The sequence below is a fragment of the Gadus macrocephalus genome, chromosome 16 (genome assembly GCF_031168955.1).
Source record: "Gadus macrocephalus chromosome 16, ASM3116895v1".
NCBI classification, from domain to species: Eukaryota; Metazoa; Chordata; class Actinopteri; order Gadiformes; family Gadidae; genus Gadus; species Gadus macrocephalus.
The window spans coordinates 7,573,556-7,593,000 of NC_082397.1; the positions used below are offsets into that span (position 1 = coordinate 7,573,556).

General features: G+C 46.5%; 1 protein-coding gene across 2 annotated transcripts in view; it reads right to left on the reverse strand.

Annotated features, from left to right (window-relative positions):
- Positions 1-857: 857 nt before the first annotated feature.
- Positions 858-19,445, reverse strand: part of eml2 (EMAP like 2) — a 21,659-nt gene continuing 3,071 nt past the window's right edge. The window contains exons 2-22 of one of the 2 annotated variants that reach the window (XM_060075203.1): positions 17,853-18,092; positions 17,265-17,382; positions 15,726-15,830; positions 9,315-9,343; positions 8,958-9,087; positions 8,206-8,355; positions 7,684-7,753; positions 7,305-7,415; positions 6,908-7,003; positions 6,469-6,603; positions 6,159-6,258; positions 5,571-5,725; positions 5,288-5,413; positions 4,861-4,992; positions 4,631-4,698; positions 4,402-4,490; positions 4,196-4,293; positions 3,917-4,004; positions 3,641-3,736; positions 3,032-3,162; positions 858-1,923 (exon numbers count right to left, since the gene is read on the reverse strand). In XM_060075203.1, coding sequence (XP_059931186.1) covers positions 1,798-1,923; positions 3,032-3,162; positions 3,641-3,736; positions 3,917-4,004; positions 4,196-4,293; positions 4,402-4,490; positions 4,631-4,698; positions 4,861-4,992; positions 5,288-5,413; positions 5,571-5,725; positions 6,159-6,258; positions 6,469-6,603; positions 6,908-7,003; positions 7,305-7,415; positions 7,684-7,753; positions 8,206-8,355; positions 8,958-9,087; positions 9,315-9,343; positions 15,726-15,830; positions 17,265-17,382; positions 17,853-18,092 — 2,393 coding nt within the window. In that variant the 3' untranslated portion in view covers positions 858-1,797. Of the gene's footprint in view, positions 1,924-3,031; positions 3,163-3,640; positions 3,737-3,916; positions 4,005-4,195; positions 4,294-4,401; positions 4,491-4,630; positions 4,699-4,860; positions 4,993-5,287; positions 5,414-5,570; positions 5,726-6,158; positions 6,259-6,468; positions 6,604-6,907; positions 7,004-7,304; positions 7,416-7,683; positions 7,754-8,205; positions 8,356-8,957; positions 9,088-9,314; positions 9,344-13,978; positions 14,122-15,725; positions 15,831-17,264; positions 17,383-17,852; positions 18,093-19,445 lie in introns of those variants that run through there. The other variant, XM_060075204.1, reaches the window with a different exon arrangement.

Consider the following 19,445-nt stretch of genomic DNA (forward strand, 5'->3'; position numbering starts at 1 on the left):
GAGGCAAGCCTGGGGTGCATTAGGCAGGGGTGCTCTAGCTTAAGAGGGCTAGCCAACAGACATGTGGGGAGGTTGGAGTCTGTTGTACATCTAATTAGACTTTTTATTCAAATGTATGATTAATATTGATGTTTTCTGTATTTAATCGCATGATTAAGGTACAAACTACAGCCACGTGCCACTCATTAATAAATTACGTCCTTAATTACCTCACTTGGGCTACTTAGAGCAGGTACCGTTAGATACGTGCAATGTCGTCGTTCGCCGGTAGAAGGCGGTGAATATCTGCGGTTGTGTAGACTTTACGGTAAAGGGCGGTTGGTCCGTGGTGCTCATGGGTCTGATATGGCCATCACTCTGTCTCTCACCTCAGGGTTCTACAGACACTAATTGGCGGTCTTTGTGATCGGGGGTTGTGAGTTTTTGAACAATTATGAGCAGCCTAGTGCTAATATTTTTAGATAAAATACAACTTTAAACTTTTGACTCAGAGAAGCAGCAGTATATTATTTATCCAAAATAATTGTTTTATCAATCAATTCATTCGATGTTCTTGGCTGCTTGACAGATACAGGATATTTTAATGCATTGGGTCTGTGGTAACTTGTGATAATGAATAATAGATTTAGAGAGAAACTATTAATAAAAGATGAGTGGACATTGGAAATGGTTGGTTACAGACCCTTTAGTTCAAGTTCACATTTTCTGGATTTGAATTATTTGCCATCATGAGGATGGGTAGTACGGGACTCTAAACTAGGGGTTCTAAATAGAGGACCGCATATTTATACCGACACATATCCATAGTTTAGTTCACTGGGGGCAAATGGTTATAAATCCACATGTTAATCCAAAAATATTTGGGTAAAAACTTTATTAACAAATCAGAAGGCAAAGCTTAGACACACTTCTACAATGCATAAGCCATATAATTTCTCTGTCCACCGCGAAAAGCACTACACCAATATTCGTTATAATAGTTTACTATAGCATCCATTGTTGTCACTAATAAATATTAAAATAACACAGCCACTCGGATATACTGCATAAGATAGATTCCGTTACTAGACCTTTGCGACATTTAGACATGCTTTTCCGAAAGTTGTAGCGCCATCTAGTGCAGCATCAGCACAGTCAGGCCACCGCATCAGTACCATCAGCGAACACCAGGGGGCCGGAGGACAGTGGCTGGATGGGAGGCTTGCAATAAACAGCCACTTCCGACGGTTGACAATCTTTAATAATCTTCGAAAGTTACAATCATCCGCCTATGCTTTGGGTTAAAGGTGGTTAGTTAAAGGTAACAGTTTGGGGGTTGGCTGGTTGTGATAGATATTGGGGCACAGAGTAAAGACCGACGCACAGAGACAAATATCATCCCAAGAATCCCACAGTCACTTCAAACAGCAGCCAGCCGTACGGAGAATAAGGTTCATGTTGGATAATATTAGATTGGATATATTCAGGGTTTCCGTTGTATTTGGTCGACCGGTCTGTCTTTACAGTCACATTCAGGGAAGCACACGCTGTCAATGCAACATACTTTTTTTTTTCTTCTACATTCTATTCCATACCACATTATCAATATAGTTTGTATTTCATACGACATCATCAATATATTCTCAACTATCAACACTTTAAATGCTGCTGCTGCTGCTCTTAAACCGGCCAGGGATTGGTCAAGGTGTTTTAATAGGCACGGAAATGCTGCCCTCTAGTGGGGCAGGCAGGAGGACACAGTAACAGAGGAAGGGAAAAAACAAGAAAGAAGGATGCTGTTGCCGTGGTGATCGGCTGTTAGACGACGGCCCACTGCATGATGCTGGTGTCCTTCCCGCCAGTTGAGATCAGGTGACTGTCGTCGTGCAGGAAGGCAATGTTGGTCACATGACTGCTGTGTCCGCCATACTTGTGGCTTGGAGCCTGCAAAGGAGGCGGGTACAGAAAGATTGGTATTCAGTTTGATCATTTTACTGTTATGGCCTGACAGTTATAGCATCATTTATAAATACTAAATAATACTAAGTAGCCCACTGCTCAATACCGCTTCTAAATGGACAAATGGAGTACAGAACAGATAAAAAACATCATAAAACATTGATTAGGCTACTTTAAATGTTGGGTATGGAATTCTCTTTTTTGGCCATTTTTGCAAAATTACTTGAAATCCTTATCATAACCCACTTACAGACACTGAGTTAGAAGTACTGACATGAAAATTAAACAAGTCAATCATCTGTGGAACGGGCAGGGCTCGAAAAACTCCAGCCAATGATTTCCAGAACCACAGAGTGGCATTGGACAGTAAGTACGTCAATCATCATCATCATCATCATCATCATAATTATTATTAAAAAATATTTCCCTCATAACTCATTCGCACAGTAATATATATTTTTTTTAAAGGTTTCCATGAGATTTTTGGAAATAAAAAACCTTTATTCTAACCATTTAATTTGTTTATTGACATGCTGAATTGCCAGAACTTTAGGGGAGGCAAAAAACAAGACTAGTTAAATGTTTACAAGTTAGCAACTCTGCTAATTAACAATTCATGTTGGGTTTTAAAGGTCTGAGGTTGAAGCTAGCATTTACAACGTCTAAAAGCAGCGTTTACTTTATCTGACCCCAAAGATAGTTTGACTCTGTGTGCTAGAACGCATACAACTGTAATGTTACATTTAGAGCATTAGAGCATTATGTTAAAATTGCCTTCAGTTTTTAAAGTCAAAGGGACAGATGCAATAATCTTTTCGAGGTCAAGATAAGAAGCTAGCTAAAAACAACATGAATTTATTTTAAGAGGACCGTCTATTCCCTCACTTTAACCTTAAATAATGTCCTCATCCATGCTGGTATGATTCAATACGAGAACTGTACTGAATGAAGCTCTGAGAAAATGACCTGCACTGTTATACCCCTTGACTATCACTAGAGGCAGTACTGAGCACGCTTGCGATTACACACTACAGCTAGGACCGATACAAACGATCACATTTTAGCTCATATAATGGAGATGAGTCCCACTGACCCTTGGTTGAGAACAGGGGAAGGTGAACAAGTGCACTTTGCCAAAGTCGTCAGCAGAGGCCAGCAGAGAGCTGCTGTGGGACTTGCAGACGGCATTGACGTCTGTGCCGTCCGCCCCATCGGGCCACACACCTGGAGGAGGGAGAGGGACAGAGGGGGGATAGGGACAGAGGGGAGAGAGAGAGAGAGAGAGAGAGAGAGAGAGAGAGAGAGAGAGAGAGAGAGAGAGAGAGAGAGAGAGAGAGAGAGAGAGAGAGAGAGAGAGAGAGAGAGAGAGAGAGAGAGAGAGAGAGAGAGAGAGAGAGAGAGAGAGAGAGAGAGAGAGAGAGAGAGAGAAGTAGAGATGAGTAGGGAGAGGGGGGAGAGAGATAGAGACATAAATAGAGAGGGGTAGAGAGAGATGGATAGAGAGGCAGGGATGGGTGGAGGGAAGGGAGAGGGAGAGAGAAGTCGAGGGAAGGGAATAGAGCGAAAAATAGTGGGTAAGAGACAGAAGGAGGGATAAAGGTAGAAGAATACTTAAAAAAAAGAATCAACAAACACGATTGTGATCGTCCTACAGAAGCATGAACACAAAGACTAAACACGTCTCTTTAGCAGTGAGACCCACCGAAGGCGTTGAACCCCAGGGTGCAGGTGTAGGTGGCCCACTCCATGTTGCGCACCGCATCCATGCTGGTCACATGTTTACCACTAGGGGCCTCCCCTGGAGAGGAAGGGGAGGGGCACAAACAGGAAATACATCATTAGGCTCATCTAGACATTCATTACACATGAATATGTAATCGCAACATCCCTTGATTTTTTGGTTTGTTGTTGTTAGTGTGGGCCCGGGGGGGCTTCGGTGAGTCTTTGAGCGGAGAACATGAGAAGATGTTTGACTCACAGAAGAGGATCTCGTAGTCTCCTGAGTTGGTGACCAGGTAGTGGCTGTCCTGCGACCAGTCAAGGTGAGTCACGAAGCTGGAGTGGCCCTGGAAGAACCCCAGGAGAATGGGTCCGTTATCGATTCAATCCCTACTTTATCTTCTATTTCAGATGCGCCCTTTCCCCATAAATTTTAACCCTTTATCAGTGTATTCCAGTCAAAGAGATTCCTATACAAAGACAAAAAAGAAGACTATTATTGTTTATGGATTATGATTGATTACAACGTTTTTCTCACCGAGCATTTTCCAGCACGGCTGTACTTCCTGCCGTTCTCGGTGACGGCGTAGATGTAAACAAAGTTGTCATGGGAACCAACTGCCAGGTAGTTGCCATCTATGGGCAAAGGAATCTCCGAATTAACATGGAACTTGAGAGAGAGCGAGTGAGCGAGTGAGAGAGAACGTAAGAGAGTGGTGTATTCAATGTTCTCTAGTATTTTACCTGGAGAGTACTTGATGTTGGAAATGATTTCATTTCCATCGGTGTGCATAGAAACCAAGTCTCTGGTGTCAGTGTCCAGCACCAACCATCTGCAACACACACACACACACACACACACACACACACACACACACACACACACACACACACACACACACACACACACTCTGTCTCAAGTGTTGACTAAGTATGTCCCTCTGAGTTTGCAGACATGGGGAGGGGGTGTTACCTGCCACTCATGGTGCCCACTGCCACGACGCCTCCACTGGGGTGGAATCCTGCAGACCTGCCTTGGTCCTGCAATACATGGAGGTACGCTACCTTAGCTCAAACTTTGTCATTCCAGTAAGTTTGTCTTTGACATATTTACATCATAAGTTAACCAATGAAATACAAAGTAGTTTGTATATTGAGTGGAACAAAAATAAATAAATAGCATCTCTCTTCCTGTTGGCTCACATCAATGGCCTTGCTCCAGAGGGGCTGGTGGGAGTTGGTGTCCCAGAGCTGCACCAGTTTGTCCTGGGCACAGGTGATGAACTGCTCCATGGACGGATGGACGTCCAGACCCCACAGTTCATCTGTGTGCCCCTGAAACAACACACACATGCAGTACTTCCTGGTTACACTACACTCAGAAAGTATCCCAAACACTGCCCAAATGAAAGAGCATAAACTATTTATGTTTTGACCCGATAGCCAAGTTAACCCTTTGGCACATTTAAATAATTTAATATTTATGTTATATAATGTAGTCTTTTTAGCATTCAACCCTAGCTGTGTTGAGGTATGATTTGTCTTGAATCTGTGAAATGGCAAAACGCAAACAAAAATATGCAAATGACTGTATTAAAGTACAGAAATTAGGGAGTGAGTGAGTGAGTACCTGAACGATGGGGGTGAGTGTGTCGGGGAAGGCGGCCCTGATGATGGCGTTCTTGGTGGTGCCAACGAAGAGCTCCCCTGGTTTCCCCTCGGACAGAGCCCTCACTGGGCCCAGAGGCTCCCCCACCTGGACAGACAGACAGACAGCTTAGAAACATCTCAATATGCATCCCTTTTCTTACAGCTGGATGCATTGAAGAAAGATCTTCAACCATCAATCATATCAGAGGACTCCTCCTCGATCAGGAATGGCCCTGACTGTATGTAGCCCGCCTCCACCTCACCTCCATCTCCGACTGCTTGGTGTAGTCGTGGTCCCACAGCACCACCCGGCGGTCCTTCCCCCCCCCAGACACCATGGTGCCGTCCTTCAGCACCAGCAGGGAGAAGACCCCGCCCTCGTGGGCCCCCGCCACCGCCTGGCTGATGCGGCTCCCACCTGTCAATCAACAGAGCAGCCAATCAGAACATTGGAAAGAGACGGGACCCAGCTTCCATGGGACGTGGACATTATAAGACTGATGGGGTGACTGCCTGTCAATGAACACAACCAATGAGAACAGAGAGAGAAGAAACCCCGCCTCCGTGGGCCGTGGACATAAGGTGAATGATGTGATGCCAAACACCTGTCAATCAACAACATAGCCGATCAAGATAGAAGGACTTGTGGCGCCGTTGACAACATAAGGCTGATGTGGTCACATCTGCATTTTAATGGACATCTTTCCATTGTCTGTGCTACGTTCTTGACCAACCATGAAGTCAATTTCTGTGTGTGTAAATTCAGCTAGAGGTGTAAGGTGTGAAGGACCTCTCTACAGAACCAGATGGAGAGCAGAAGTTTAGGAGCAGCAGAAGGAGGAGTTGTGTACCCTTGGCCCAGACGTAGATGTTCCCACTGGAGTCTCCCGTGATGGCGTCTCCGTTCTCAGCGAACGCCACGCACAGGACGTACTTGGGCTTCTCGTGTTTCTACCGGACACAAGACGCTTTGATATAATACATTCACTGGAGGTGATGATATGATCTATGCTCTGTTCAAACTAGTTCTGCTTGTATATGAATACAAGTAGAATGTGCTTGAATAGAAACCCAACACACACGAACACACACACTTTTTTTGGTTCGGTGTTGCTCGACATTGTACATAAATATTATACATGCAAGTGCATTCAGACGGACCTCGAACAGGCCCTGTTTCTTGGTGAGGGTGTTGCCCTCCATGGTCCAGAAGTTGATGTGCGATTTGGCGCAGGTGACGATCAGGTTGGGGTCCATGGGATGGAAGACGGCCCCCAGAACCGAGTCGTTGGAGCACTGGGTCAGAGGAACACGGGGATACCGTCAGGTTTATACAACACTCCTCGTTCATTTCACACATTATTTCAATGTGGTCATGGTTGTAACGCACTCATTCAAGATATTTACTGATATTTAGGTTTTATATAAAAAAATATTGTTGGTTATCACCAACGTGGTCAACCATTAATTGGCTTCCGATTGTTGGCCGTAAACAAATATTCCCCGAAAGACGGACACGTGTGAATTGACTTGTTCAATATGACATCATCACAACGTCTAACCATAGGGTAAGAGGTCAGAGGTCAGAGGTTGCGGTTACCTTGACCTCAGCCAGCTGCTTCTCCTTCTGCCAGTTCCAGACGGACAGGATGTGGTCGTTGGCGTCGTCCACGGCACACAGGTGGGCACCGCCGTTCTGGAACCCCGGCAGGAGAGGGTTACCCTACCTCATCACCAAGGGTCGTTCAATACTGAGTGACCCCAATGTAGTATTGGGCATTTTTTTGATTTTTGTTTAATATTAACCCAAGAACACAAACCTAGATCAAGTTGAACTGGATGGAACAAGAAACACAACCGAAGATAATTCATGGCAAAATATTAAAATATTTTGCCATGAATTGTCTGATATACATCGACCCTGAAAGGGGGGACAAGGAAGGCTGCATCCAAAGCCTTTCAAAAGGAGTCTACACAGCCGTGTGGAGGAGACTCACAGACTTGGAGAAGGCCACGCAGGTGACGGCCCGGTCGAAGACCCCCATGCCCAGGACATGCAGGGTGTTGAGGCTGACGGAGTCCCACACGCACACGTGGGGGTGGAGCACCTGGTGGGGAGAGCGAGACGCAGAGATATGTTTCAGAACTAAAAAGAAGGACATGATTCAATAAGAGGACTTCCACTCCTAACCATCACCAATTTTAAGGACATTAGAAGCATCTAGATCTAATGAAATATGGATGACTAGGAGACCTACACCTGACGTGCATTGCAAAGCATCCCGCCACTGTAGGCCTACCACGTCGTTGCAGGTTTCATGGTAAACTGTATAAACACGGGACAGTGGCATTACACTATACCGATTTATCGCGTACCTTTCCGTCTTTGGAGTTGCCGGCCACCTGTCCCGTCGCTATGGTAACCATGTCAGGATGCACGCTCAAGCTAGGAACAAGACACGATGATTCAAGTCAAGACCCAGTGAAAACTGCATTTATCATTGTTTTTTATCAAAACAGGGAACATGAAATGTCGATATGCCTGGTTCACTTTCCAAATGCAAACTAGAGAAAACAGTCCTTTCGCTGATAGATGCGGTGCGCTGAGAAGGTGTCCAAACAAAGGCTCACCCATGTTTACACAGAGGGTGTATCTAAGGAACACCACCTCACACTGTCTATTAGGCCAGCTGCTGCAGAACACACATTATTATCCTATTATATGACTGTGGCTTCCAGTCTGGCCCACAATACACACACACACACACACACACACACACACACACACACACACACACACACACACACACACAATTCTCTCAGCACAGCCTTTGATCTTAATGCCTCTGGGTAATCCGTGATAGGACAGTGTGTCTGTGCGTGCGTGCGTCTCCTCACCACTTGACGTCGTCGTCGTGGCCCATGTAGTGCCTCTGCTGCTGCTCCTCTGTGTTCAGCAGCACCACCACGCTGGCGTTGAAGTACACGATCTCCCCCGTGGGCAGCAGGTACAGGTTGGAGCGGCAGTCCCGGCCGCGGTACCCGTAGCTGGGGGACACGGAGTCAAGGAAGGGAAGGGGGAGAGGGAGGGTGGGGGGCATAACCCGGGGGGTCTTGTTCCGCGGTCGCCCCCCCCCCTTTGGCACAGCTGCTTATCAATCAATGAGCTGTGTGGCTAGTGGTGGTAATTAACTGGGGCTATTAGGGTCAACGCTTCTGGGAGAGGACTGCCTTTAAAAGCTAAACCAGCACTGTGATGAATGTACGTCAAATAAACAAAAAACGGATTCATGCTCTTCTATCGTTATTCATTTATGGCCTTCAATTAATTGGTAGATTTGAATTCATCCGTTTCTTTATGTTTTCATGTTTTTTTTTTAAAAAGGGGGGATGTCTACGATTCGTTCCCCATATTTATTCCTCTGATTATTCATGCATTCATCATTTGAAACCCTTGACTTCAAAGAGGTTCGTACACAATCATCTCTCTCACGCCGTCTCTCTCCCTCTCGCCCTGTTCTCCCTCTCCCCTTTGTATCCTGCCTCATCCTTTTGCTCCGTTTCTCCTTCTCTCTCCTCCCTCTTTCGCCTGCTGTGTCTCCCTCTCCCTTGCTCCCTCGTTCTCTCACGTCTCGTGTGTAAAAGGATACACCCACTGCAGTTTGAGCTTGCGGTCCGGCGCTGCCCCCTTGTGGTCAAGGGTGTAACTGTCCCGCAGAGCGTCTGGGATGTGCATGGTGACCGGACGCCCTCTCAGGAACATCCTGACGTAGCCGTCCTCTGGTCAGCGTGGAACAATTGAGTGAGTGGGACCATACAAAGGAGAAGGGATGAGTCATTGAAAAGACTCGGTTTCCCAACAAGCCACTGCTACAAACATTGGAATTTCAGTAGGGCAGTTTTTTGTTTCGTAGCCGAGAGACCAATGTGACATCGGTGTCCCTTTGAATATATACCTACCGGTAGTATAAATGTTACAATGCATAATGAGAAAACATGCAAATTACCTGCATTGAGGGAGCATTCCTTAGTTTTGCTGAAAAACAAAAACAGGAAAACAACACGTAGGAATGAATAGTGGTCAGTATAAATGACAGGTACATCTTGTTCCAAGATATCCGGGATTTTAATAAGCAATTTATAGTAAAGAAAGCTAAATAACCTGAAATGTTCATTCAGACCACAGTCTTTTAGACAGTGGTGGCAACTTGCTTAGGAATATAGAGGCCAATTGATTTGCGTGAAAGTAGCAATCTACCAAACAGGATCATAACAATATTCACAATAATTACATAACAGACTAAACGGTGTGCACTTTGTAGATTTCATGGAGATTTACGTTTTGAATTTATAATGTGGCCAAGATGAATAACGACACCGAGTGTTAGGGTGTGAAATAGATCGTCTGGCTAACGTTATTCACCACATCAACTGTTTAAGCTCAGGGCAGGGCCAGACACTGGACAGACATCTGACACCACACTGCGTGCACGCTCACAATACACGATGGGTAATGAATTCTGGAAGCGCTTAGATCGATGATCAGACACCGGGAATGTCACACATACAGAGCCGTCTTTTTTGAAACACACGAGCGTGGATTTACAAAGAGAGCGGAAGAGAGCCCACTCATGTGAGACAGTGAGATATCTGAATGGTTACTCATTTACCACATGACTGAAGCCACAGCTTCCGGGACAACAGTGGAGGGGACAAGAACGCCAGATGGAAGGCGAGGCTCATTTATTTATAGAGCACATTTCACATCCAAAGGCAGCCCAAAGTTGCCCCTTACCAACTAACTAACTAACTAACCTAAAGAATTGGCCAATACAATTTAAAAGGTTTACCTTATTAAAAAAGCCTGTACCTTATCATTTGTAAATCATGTCGGCTAGGAGTATTTTGGAAGAGATCACAGTCTAGCAGGTTAAACATCTCAAACTGCTACGGCGTGTTGGCAGCAAGCCATGCTTCAACCTGCACTCAAAAGCTTGCGGCAATCTACGGCGGGAAGCCTCAAACCAACCCCTACCACCTTGTCGCCATGTCAACGCAACTAAACCGACCTGACAGCCCTTCCTGAATCAGCCGACCTGTCACCAACCAATCAGAGCTGCCCACCAGACAGCCCTCAAACCCATCCTGACTCGCCAGCCAGAATCAGACAGGATGCTGACACATCAAAATTCAGAGGACAGGGGCTAAATCACCATGGCGACAGGAATGAAAAGTTGAGACTGGATAACAGCGGTCTGTTCGCACTTTGGGAGGCATGTTTCACAAAGCCCTGTGGCTCTGCAGGTGAAGCAGGAGAAAGGACTACATGTTATGTGGAATTCCCCTGACTTTACTACTACAACATCCACTATTAAATCATAGTTATCCTTCATACTTTTATGGGGCAGGGAGGTCTAGTGGCTAGGGTTTCGGGACTGCAATCCGAAAAAAGGTCCAGGGTTCGATCCCCATTGTCCTTAATGTCCTGTGTCTGAATTCAGGTACAGGACCAGTTGGATTAAAGTGTATTTATATATGGTATGGGGGGGACCAACAAATCAATGCTAGTTATGTTGTTCCCTTTAGCTGACTGTAAACAGACACAACAACAGACCCAACTAACTAACTAACAACGTAAAGCAAACCAAGGCCTCTGGCTCCTGCTAGACCCAGCATAGCACCCAGGAACCCAAACTACGTGGCTTGATGTGGTCCGAGGGCTCCAGAACCGCCCCGTGGAAACCACATAACACCCTGTTTGTCTCTCAACATGTTGGGATGCGTCTGCTCCACGGTTTAGAGGTGGGCTACGCTCTGGACCAATAACAGGGGAACATCGATGCAGAGCGAGTAATTAGTGCAAAGCATGCTGGGTAACTGGCAGCAGGACAATGGAGAGGGCAAAGCTCTCAGTAGAACTAGCAACCATGGAAACCTGGTCCCTGTTTCGCAGAGTGGAGTGTAGTTTAGTATAGTAGAGTCAAATGCAAAGTTGTATTCAGAATCAGATATTGATTGGCTTTGGATGCAAGGATATCACAGTGGCTTCAGAGGCAAACATTTTAAGGGTAGGGTGAAAATTCCTCCGAAATGATTGCGTAAATAAACCATCTGGGCCGAGTTTAAACCAGTCATAGTCAATTAGGAGTCCCAATGAAAACAACCTGGATACAGACAACTTCAGAGTAGTTGCCGTAGAGTGGAAGGATATGTAGAAAAACTGAAAATAAGTTTGTTTTTCTTGAAGAAAGGAAAGCCTAACCTTTCAATACAGTTAAGATCTCAAGGGATCATATATAATAGATTATATATTCTACTCTGCAGGCCCACAACAAGATGGTTTCACTGATGGCTGCAGAATACTCCCACTTACAGTCCATTAGTCCTAAAGACTACACTGATGCGCGCGCACGCACGCACGCACGCACGCACACACACACACACACACACACACACACACACACACACACACACACACACACACACACACACACACACACACACACACACACACACACACACACACACACACACACACACACACACACACACACACACACACACACACACACACACACGTTTAGATTTGACAAGATGGAGATAATTTCCTTACTCTACATTTACATAGATTGAGGACTTATCTTCTCTATGAAACGATTCAAAGGTCATGCAAAATAATCAGATGTGCATACATTGTGAGCGTGCGTGCTCCGTGCGCTGTGTGTGTACGTGCGTTCGTGCGTGCAAACTCAGTGCTGTTTAATGAAATCTTGGTAACGGAACAGAATGCTCTTATTGGATCAGTCTTATATAATATCCCGTTAATCCTACACATCCATTTCCACCAGTGTGTTGTTGCTTGTGGTTTTATGGTTCCAGCTCTAGTGAGTGAAGTAAGGGCAGGGAGAGGGCTGAAACATAATTAGGTATGTTAGCTCACAGTTCCCAGGACTTTGGTGCAGACCCGATGGATGGAGTGCGAGAGAGAGACAGTGGGAGCGAGAGAAAGATAGACATCCGGAGTGGGGGAGAACCACTGCTTTTTTTTAAAAGCCTTTCCCTCATGCAGGAAAAGCCATCTGTTGTATCTGCACTCTCAGTCCGTCAGTCTGGTGCAGTGTGCTGTAAACCAGGAGGTCTGATCGATGCCGGTCAGAAATGATTGGATCAGAAACTCTGGCTGAACCGCCTTCTGGAGCTGCCCTGGTCCCTGAACCCATTATGACGGCCAAAAGATGGGACGGACGTTCTCCATCGCCCTGCTCTCTCCTTAATGACCTCCAGCCAGTTTGATGAGATTAAATGCCAAACATACTGTGATGTAATCCTCAACCTCCCTGCATCTCAACATAACGAAGGCACTCCATCCGTAAAGAACATTTCAAACTTGCTAGTGAGTTCCTACACTCCCTGAATCATATGATCCCTGCTCAATACTTTGTATTTTACCCACAACAAGATCCCTCTGGGATACACATTCCTTAGCACACAGCATGTTGCCCTTGATAGATAATAACCTCGCCCGCCTGGGGTTTGGGACCCCGGGCTGGACACAGATGGAAAACTGGTCTGCAGCCAAATCGTTTCTTACAGCATAATCAGCGTCGCTGGGTACATTGTTTTGGCCAGACTGAAAAGTCCATGTTGCTGCGCACAAATGTGTGTGTATGTGTGTGTGTTGACGATGTGATATAGATTGGATGTGACTGTTCGGAGAGCAATCAAGAGCCGGTAATTAAATTATAAGCAAATCTGCCATCCGACCTGATGTACAATTTAAGATATGCATGGTCATCTTATTCTCATTCGTTTTTTATTTCATTGATGTTGAAAGTGCATGGTTAACATTAAGGTACTTAAGACTTTAATTATGAATGAATGAATGAATTACTATATTAATAATGTTTCTAAGATTGCAGATTCAACAATAAAACACACATCCAACAATCCTATGACTTTATACTATGCATGTCTATCGACGTGTTTCGTAAGGCTCTTCAAAGCATTCCCTCAGTGATCCAGTCCTTTAGCACGGAGTAACCCAGCACGCTTGTGTTTGCGTCTGTTCTGCATCTTATTGACACATTAGTCTATGTATTATTCAAGTTCCCAAGAAGAAGTACTGCCCCTCCCCTCCCAACACAAGCTTTTCAGCGCATCAAAGGACCTGCGTGTCAACGCTGAGCAACATAAAACCACAACCTCCCTGCAGGCTGCAGCCAGACCCAAACACAAGGCGTCTAGGGTGCTACGAAGACGCTCAGATGATTTGAAGTAGCGGCTTAGAGAGTAACTAGACTTTACTTTAAGGAAGAGGAATAAAAAAGAAATCCACATTTAGGCTATGGCATTTGTGTTATTTACACTACCACACAAAACCTGAACTTCCCCAAAGTTAATTACACAGAAGCCCCTTCAGATTTGCATTCATTCACAATGCATACTGAAAGTGAAGCTTTTGGCTAGTTTGGAAACTGAAATAGAACCAAAATCTGCTTTGATTGAGCTACTCAATTAACTAAAAGCCTGATACACCATCCCCCCAAAATGTAAACATCTTAAAATCTGATGAAACCTTTAAACCTCTAACCCTAAAGAAGAAGTATTAACTCTCAGCAAGACATATCCTACTCTTAAGGTTCAAAATGACCAAGGCCATTGTTGTATTTACCTCTGGGATCTCTTCATGGTTCCGTTAGTTAACTGTCGGCAGCGTCAAAGGGAGTTTCTTCTGCTCTGTGCTAGTCTCACACCCAAACTAACTCACTGACTTCCTTGTTGTCTCGGTAAAGTTTTTGCTGCGCCTGGTGGGGAGCTCTTGTCCAATCAAAAGGCACTTTGCTTTACAGGGTTGGCCCATGGCCTCTCACAAGGCCACACCCCCCTTTCTGCTTAAGCCTCAGTGAAATCTGATGCCTTGTGCAGAAACTAGACAGGAGGCAACATGAGGGGGAACATGGAGAGCAGACAGAAGTGACAAGACGTCAGATAATGTGGTTGTCAATCTAGTGATATTAGCCATCATGTCTGCAGTTTCTGATGGTGCTGAGAGAAGACTAGAGAGGACATCAATGATAAACATGATTATGACAGGGAGCATGAATCTAATGTGTGTATTTTTTAACATTTACCCTTTCTGTAATGGCACGGTTGCGAAGAAGAAAAAGGAGGAAAAGAGGAACAGAAAAGAGGACATGGGAAGAGAAGAGAAGACAGACTATAGACGTGAAAATGAAAGGATCCCTGATCTGGACTCTCTTTATCCGTCGTGAACCACCCAGCTCCACTTTAGAACCATTATCTAAACGACCCAGCATCAAACAGAGGAGCAGGTCTGTGGTTTGACAGCCAGTTATTTAGCAGATCCCTGTGAGTGGGGAATGAGCATGTGTCTCCCTGTCCCATGTGCTGACACTGAGTGAAGCTGACGGCGCACACAATGCTAACCGGACAAGCCTTTCTGACTGATACATAATTCATTCCGACAGCTAACATTTAGCTTAGCATGGGCGTAGCAGAAGCGCTGATGGCAGTAGTAAATAAGACACATGAGGATACGATTATATAGGGATGCTTTCTCTCTCTTGTCACGCACTAATGTTGTACTCCAATCGATTCCACTCTTATTTTCCACTTTTCAAACTCTTCCCATTCCAAAACAACACTCACAGCAGATGCATTATGGTAAAAAAAAAAAAAAACACAAAGCAAAGCAAACATCAGTTCTCACAGCGCAACCTTTGATCCTATTGCCACTGTATCCATTAACAGTGTGTGAACTCAGTGTGAGTGTAAGTCTGCATGCGTGTTGCACGTTTTTTGCGCGTGTGTGTGTGTGCATGCATGCATGTGCGTGTGTGTAATAAGGAGCGCGACAGCTAGAGACAAAGGGTAGAATCCAGTACATTCTGAAGAAGTATAAAATCATACTTTCTGGAGTAAAACAACAACAACCGACCACCATTGATATCTGCCACAAACGTGCAGATCAAATGCAGAGCTTATGAACCCACAGACCATGTGATCAGGGTCTGGACCAATACATTATATTGGGGGATGGGGAGGGAGAAAAACATAACCGCTCTACAGAAGGGTTTGTGTGTATCTGCGTTAATATTGGATGAAGCTGAAGATCATGTGATATGAACAGGGGGGTCACAGCGATACCTGAACTGTTCACTGCTGTGTTAGAAGGAGAGCCAACAGGGAAGAGATGAGAAGGAGAGGAGAGAAGGAGAGGAGAAAAAAAATATAAGAGGAGAAACGAGAAGGAGAGAGGAGAGACGGAGTGGAGAGAAGGAGAAAAGGAGTGGAGAAATGAGGAGAGGGGAGAGAAGGAGAGAAAATAGTAGATAGGGGTGAAGGATAAAAGAGAAGGGGAGAGAAGGAGAGGAGGGGAGGGGAGAGAAGAGGGCTACCTTTTTCCTCCAGAGGAGCTGCTGGAGGAGGTGGTGCGGCTGCGGGCCTCCCCCCCTCCCATCTCCCTCTTCACCAGGGTCAGGCGCTCGGTGGACATGCTCTTCCTGGAGCCCCGGAGGTCCGGAGGAGAACACAGTGGAGAACAGGGGACATTTTGGATGACAAAGTCAACAATTTAAGAGGAAAATATTTCAAAAATAACTGACAACGCACCGAATTGGTACACTCTAGTAAAGCATGATTCCCATTTGGATTCCAGAGCTTTTGTTGACACAGCGATGAGCGGCAAAGCCTTAGCAACCGGGTGTTCCCTCCTCTGAGTCTACTTTTGTCTATCCTAACCCCCGAGGGAAGCAACGATATCAGAGAAGGACCCCGAAGCTTTTAAAGGAGATTCAAAACTGATAACGGAGCAGGGCAGATAGAAAAACAAACAAGCCTTGTAGCACGGCTGGCTTGGAGGGCTGAGTGGGAGTCGATAGTTTGATTATTGTAACAAAGACAGAGGTACAGGTTGCCCAGCGTTGTTTTTCTAGAATATATTAGTTATATGAATTGATTTTATTCACAACATTATCGAAAGTAGGAACAGAGAGGAGCTAGTTGAAATGTTATACGTTGCAATTAAAGAAAGGATGGCTCGTCTTCATGGATGTCGAAATGCTGCCCCCTAGTGGCATTACTGCCACATTTGCTTTGAAGGGGAACTTCATTAGCCTGGCTAATGCCAGACCAAGCTCAATTGTAGATTGCACGTTGGTCTGGGGAGGCTGCTGTAATTATCTTCAGCACAAGAAGCGTGACCAAGGGGCGTAGTTCAAACGACTCTGAACGCAATTGGCTGCTGTCGCTTCCCTGTCGTCATTGTGTTAAACCAGCCAATAGCGCGTCAGGGGGAAAAGCCAGCTTGGTGATTGGCTCCCGTATAAGCGTATTGGAAGCAGAAAGAAATGTAGTGCTCCTCTCCAGACCCTGCTGCAGGGCAAATTCAAAATCGGCCGCAGAACGGGCTGGGGGTACCCAGTCTAGAACTTCATGCTATGCAGTATTTTTATGCACATGACATGACCATCATTAACAGCTACAAAATATTACAACTTATGGACCCAAAACAGATTCAAGATCACCTCTTTAATGGTCCTTAAATTATTTTTTTATTTTTTTAATCTCTTCATTCATTTATTTTGCTTTACATGATACATTTCCCAGAAAGGCAGGGGCTAAGAATGGGACAAGTGGGGGCTGGTGTCTACCTCTGTCTGAATGTCTGTCTCTCTGTAGGTGTGTTTACTCTGGCTGTCTGCCTCTCGGTCTGTCTGCCAGCCTATATGTCAGTCTGTCTGTCTGCATGTGTGCATCTAATGTATGCCTCTGTCTGTCTATCTGTATATCAGTCAATCGTTTATGTCTGCCTGCCAGCCTGCCTGCCTGCCTGCCTGCCTGTCTGTCTCCGAGCTTGTCTGTCTGCCTCTCTGCATACTGTCTGTCTGTTTGCCTGTCTGTCTGTGCCTGGCAGCCTCTCTGCATACAGTCTGTACCTCTTCATGGACTGCAGCACGTCTTTCTTGGGGGAGGAGGGGGAGGAGAGGAGACGCTTCTGCTGGACGTATCCGTTACTCAGAGGCCTGGAGGGAAGGGCCTGCAGCAGCTGTCTCACTGCCAGGGGGGGAGAGACAGGTTAAGAGAGAGGTGTGGTCTCACTGGCAGGGGAGAGAGAGATGGGTTAAGAGAGAGAAGCAGTTTCATTCCCATGGATAGAGACAGACATTTAGGCAGAGGAGCTGTCTCACTGCCAGAGAGAGACAGACAGTGTTTTGGACCACACAAGATATCATATTCCTCCACAGAATTGAGGGAGGATATCTCTTTTCAATCAGCCAATGTGGTTGGGATTTGCCCTTGAACAGAATCTGAGCCCCATTACATATCATGGATGATTCATCGCCTTTACCATGGACACAAACACATCCTGGAGAAAAATCAACGTGCAATGTATACTTAACTCAACATTGTTCTCCGAACCAATCATACATTACCTACAGAAAATAAAAAGTACATCAAAGCAAATAAATAATCCTCTCAGCGCCACCTCGGCCCCCTGCCCCGCCACCTCCTCTTACACACACCTTTGAGGGGGGCGGCCGGGGCCGAGTTGGACAGGGGTCTCCTGTGGCCCCCGGGGGCCTGGGGCCCCCCCGGCGCGGCGGCCCCCGGGCCCTGGTCCTCGCAGCAGCCCAGGCGTCGCAGGGCGTCGGCCAGCGCCGCCTTCAGCAGCTGGATCTCGTCCTCCTGCAGCTGCAGCCGCTGCTCCAGCTGGGACACCCGGTCCTCCATGTCCAGGTTACTGCTGGCAGACACCGTGTCATCTGGGGGACAGGGAGGGACAGGGAGGGAGGGATGATAGAGAGGGTGAGAGGGAGGGAGGGACAGGGAGGGGAGATGATAGAGGGGGTGAGAGGGAGGGAGGGAGGGAGGGACAGGGAGGGAGGGATGATAGAGAGGGAGGGAGGGAGGGAGGGAGGGAGGGAGGGAGGGAGGGAGAGGAGAGAGAGCGGGGGGAGAGAGAGAAGGAGGAGAGGGAGCGAGGAGAGAGAGCGGGGGAGAGGAAAGAGAGGGGGAGAGGGAGGGGGAAGAGAAAGATGATAGAGAGGGTGAGAGGGAGGGACAGGGAGGGAGGGGGAGGAGAGAGAGAAGGAGGAGAGAGAGCGGGAGAGAGGAAAGAGGGGGAGAGAAAGATGATAGAGAGGGTGAGAGGGAGGGAGGGGGAGAGAGAGGGGGAGAGAAGAGAGGGGGAGAGAAGAGAGGGGGAGGAGAAAGCGAGGGGGAGAGAGAAAGATAGAGAAAAGGGTAGGGATGATGGAGAGGGGGAGATGGAGGGGGGAGAGAGAGATGATGGAGAGGATGAGAGGGAGGGAGGGGGAGAGGGAAGGGGGGAGAGAGAGGGGGAGAGGGAGAAAGTGAGAGAAAAGGGTAGGGAGGAGTGAGAGGGGGAGAGGGCAAGAGAAGAGAGAGGGGGAGGGAGGAGAGGGAAAGGGAGGAAAAGGAGATGAAGAAAGAAAAGAAAGAGGGAGGGAAATAGGGGGAGAGAGATAGGAAGGGAGAGAGGTAGGGAGGAGAGAGAGCAATAGAGAAAGATGGGGAGAGAGAGAGAGTGTGGGGGACATGCAGACAGACAGAGAGAGAGGGAGGATATTTTAAATAAATGTCCTACATTTTGTCTATGTGTATTCCAGGGGACGTTGGTGTGAGTTTCAAAGTCAGTGAGTCACAAACACACTATTTGCTTATAGAGGATTAAGGTCAGCAAGCCGCACCTGTAGGTCTAGTGGAACTGGGGGGGGGGGGGGGGGGGGGGGGGGGGGGGGGGTAAACGGAACAGTAGTTATTGTTAGATCAGTATAGTGCGTGTGTGCGTGCGTTCATGCATGTGTGCGAGTGTCAGATAAGGAAGGCTAGTTTCAGACCCTGCAGTTTGTGGGCAAGAGGATGGAGAGAGAGGTAAGAGAGAGTGTGTCTGTGTGTGTGAGAGAGAGAGAGGGGGTGGACTGGACAGAATTCGTAAATATGCACTCCACGGATCAGACAGGGGGACAGGGAGTCCATGTATGCCCCTCTGTGTATTTGCCATGCCACTGCCTGCTGAAATGCTCTTAATAGGGAGGAGTATTAGTCAAAGTATTATGTCAATAAGGTCAGCTTTGACTACCATTTAGTGTGTG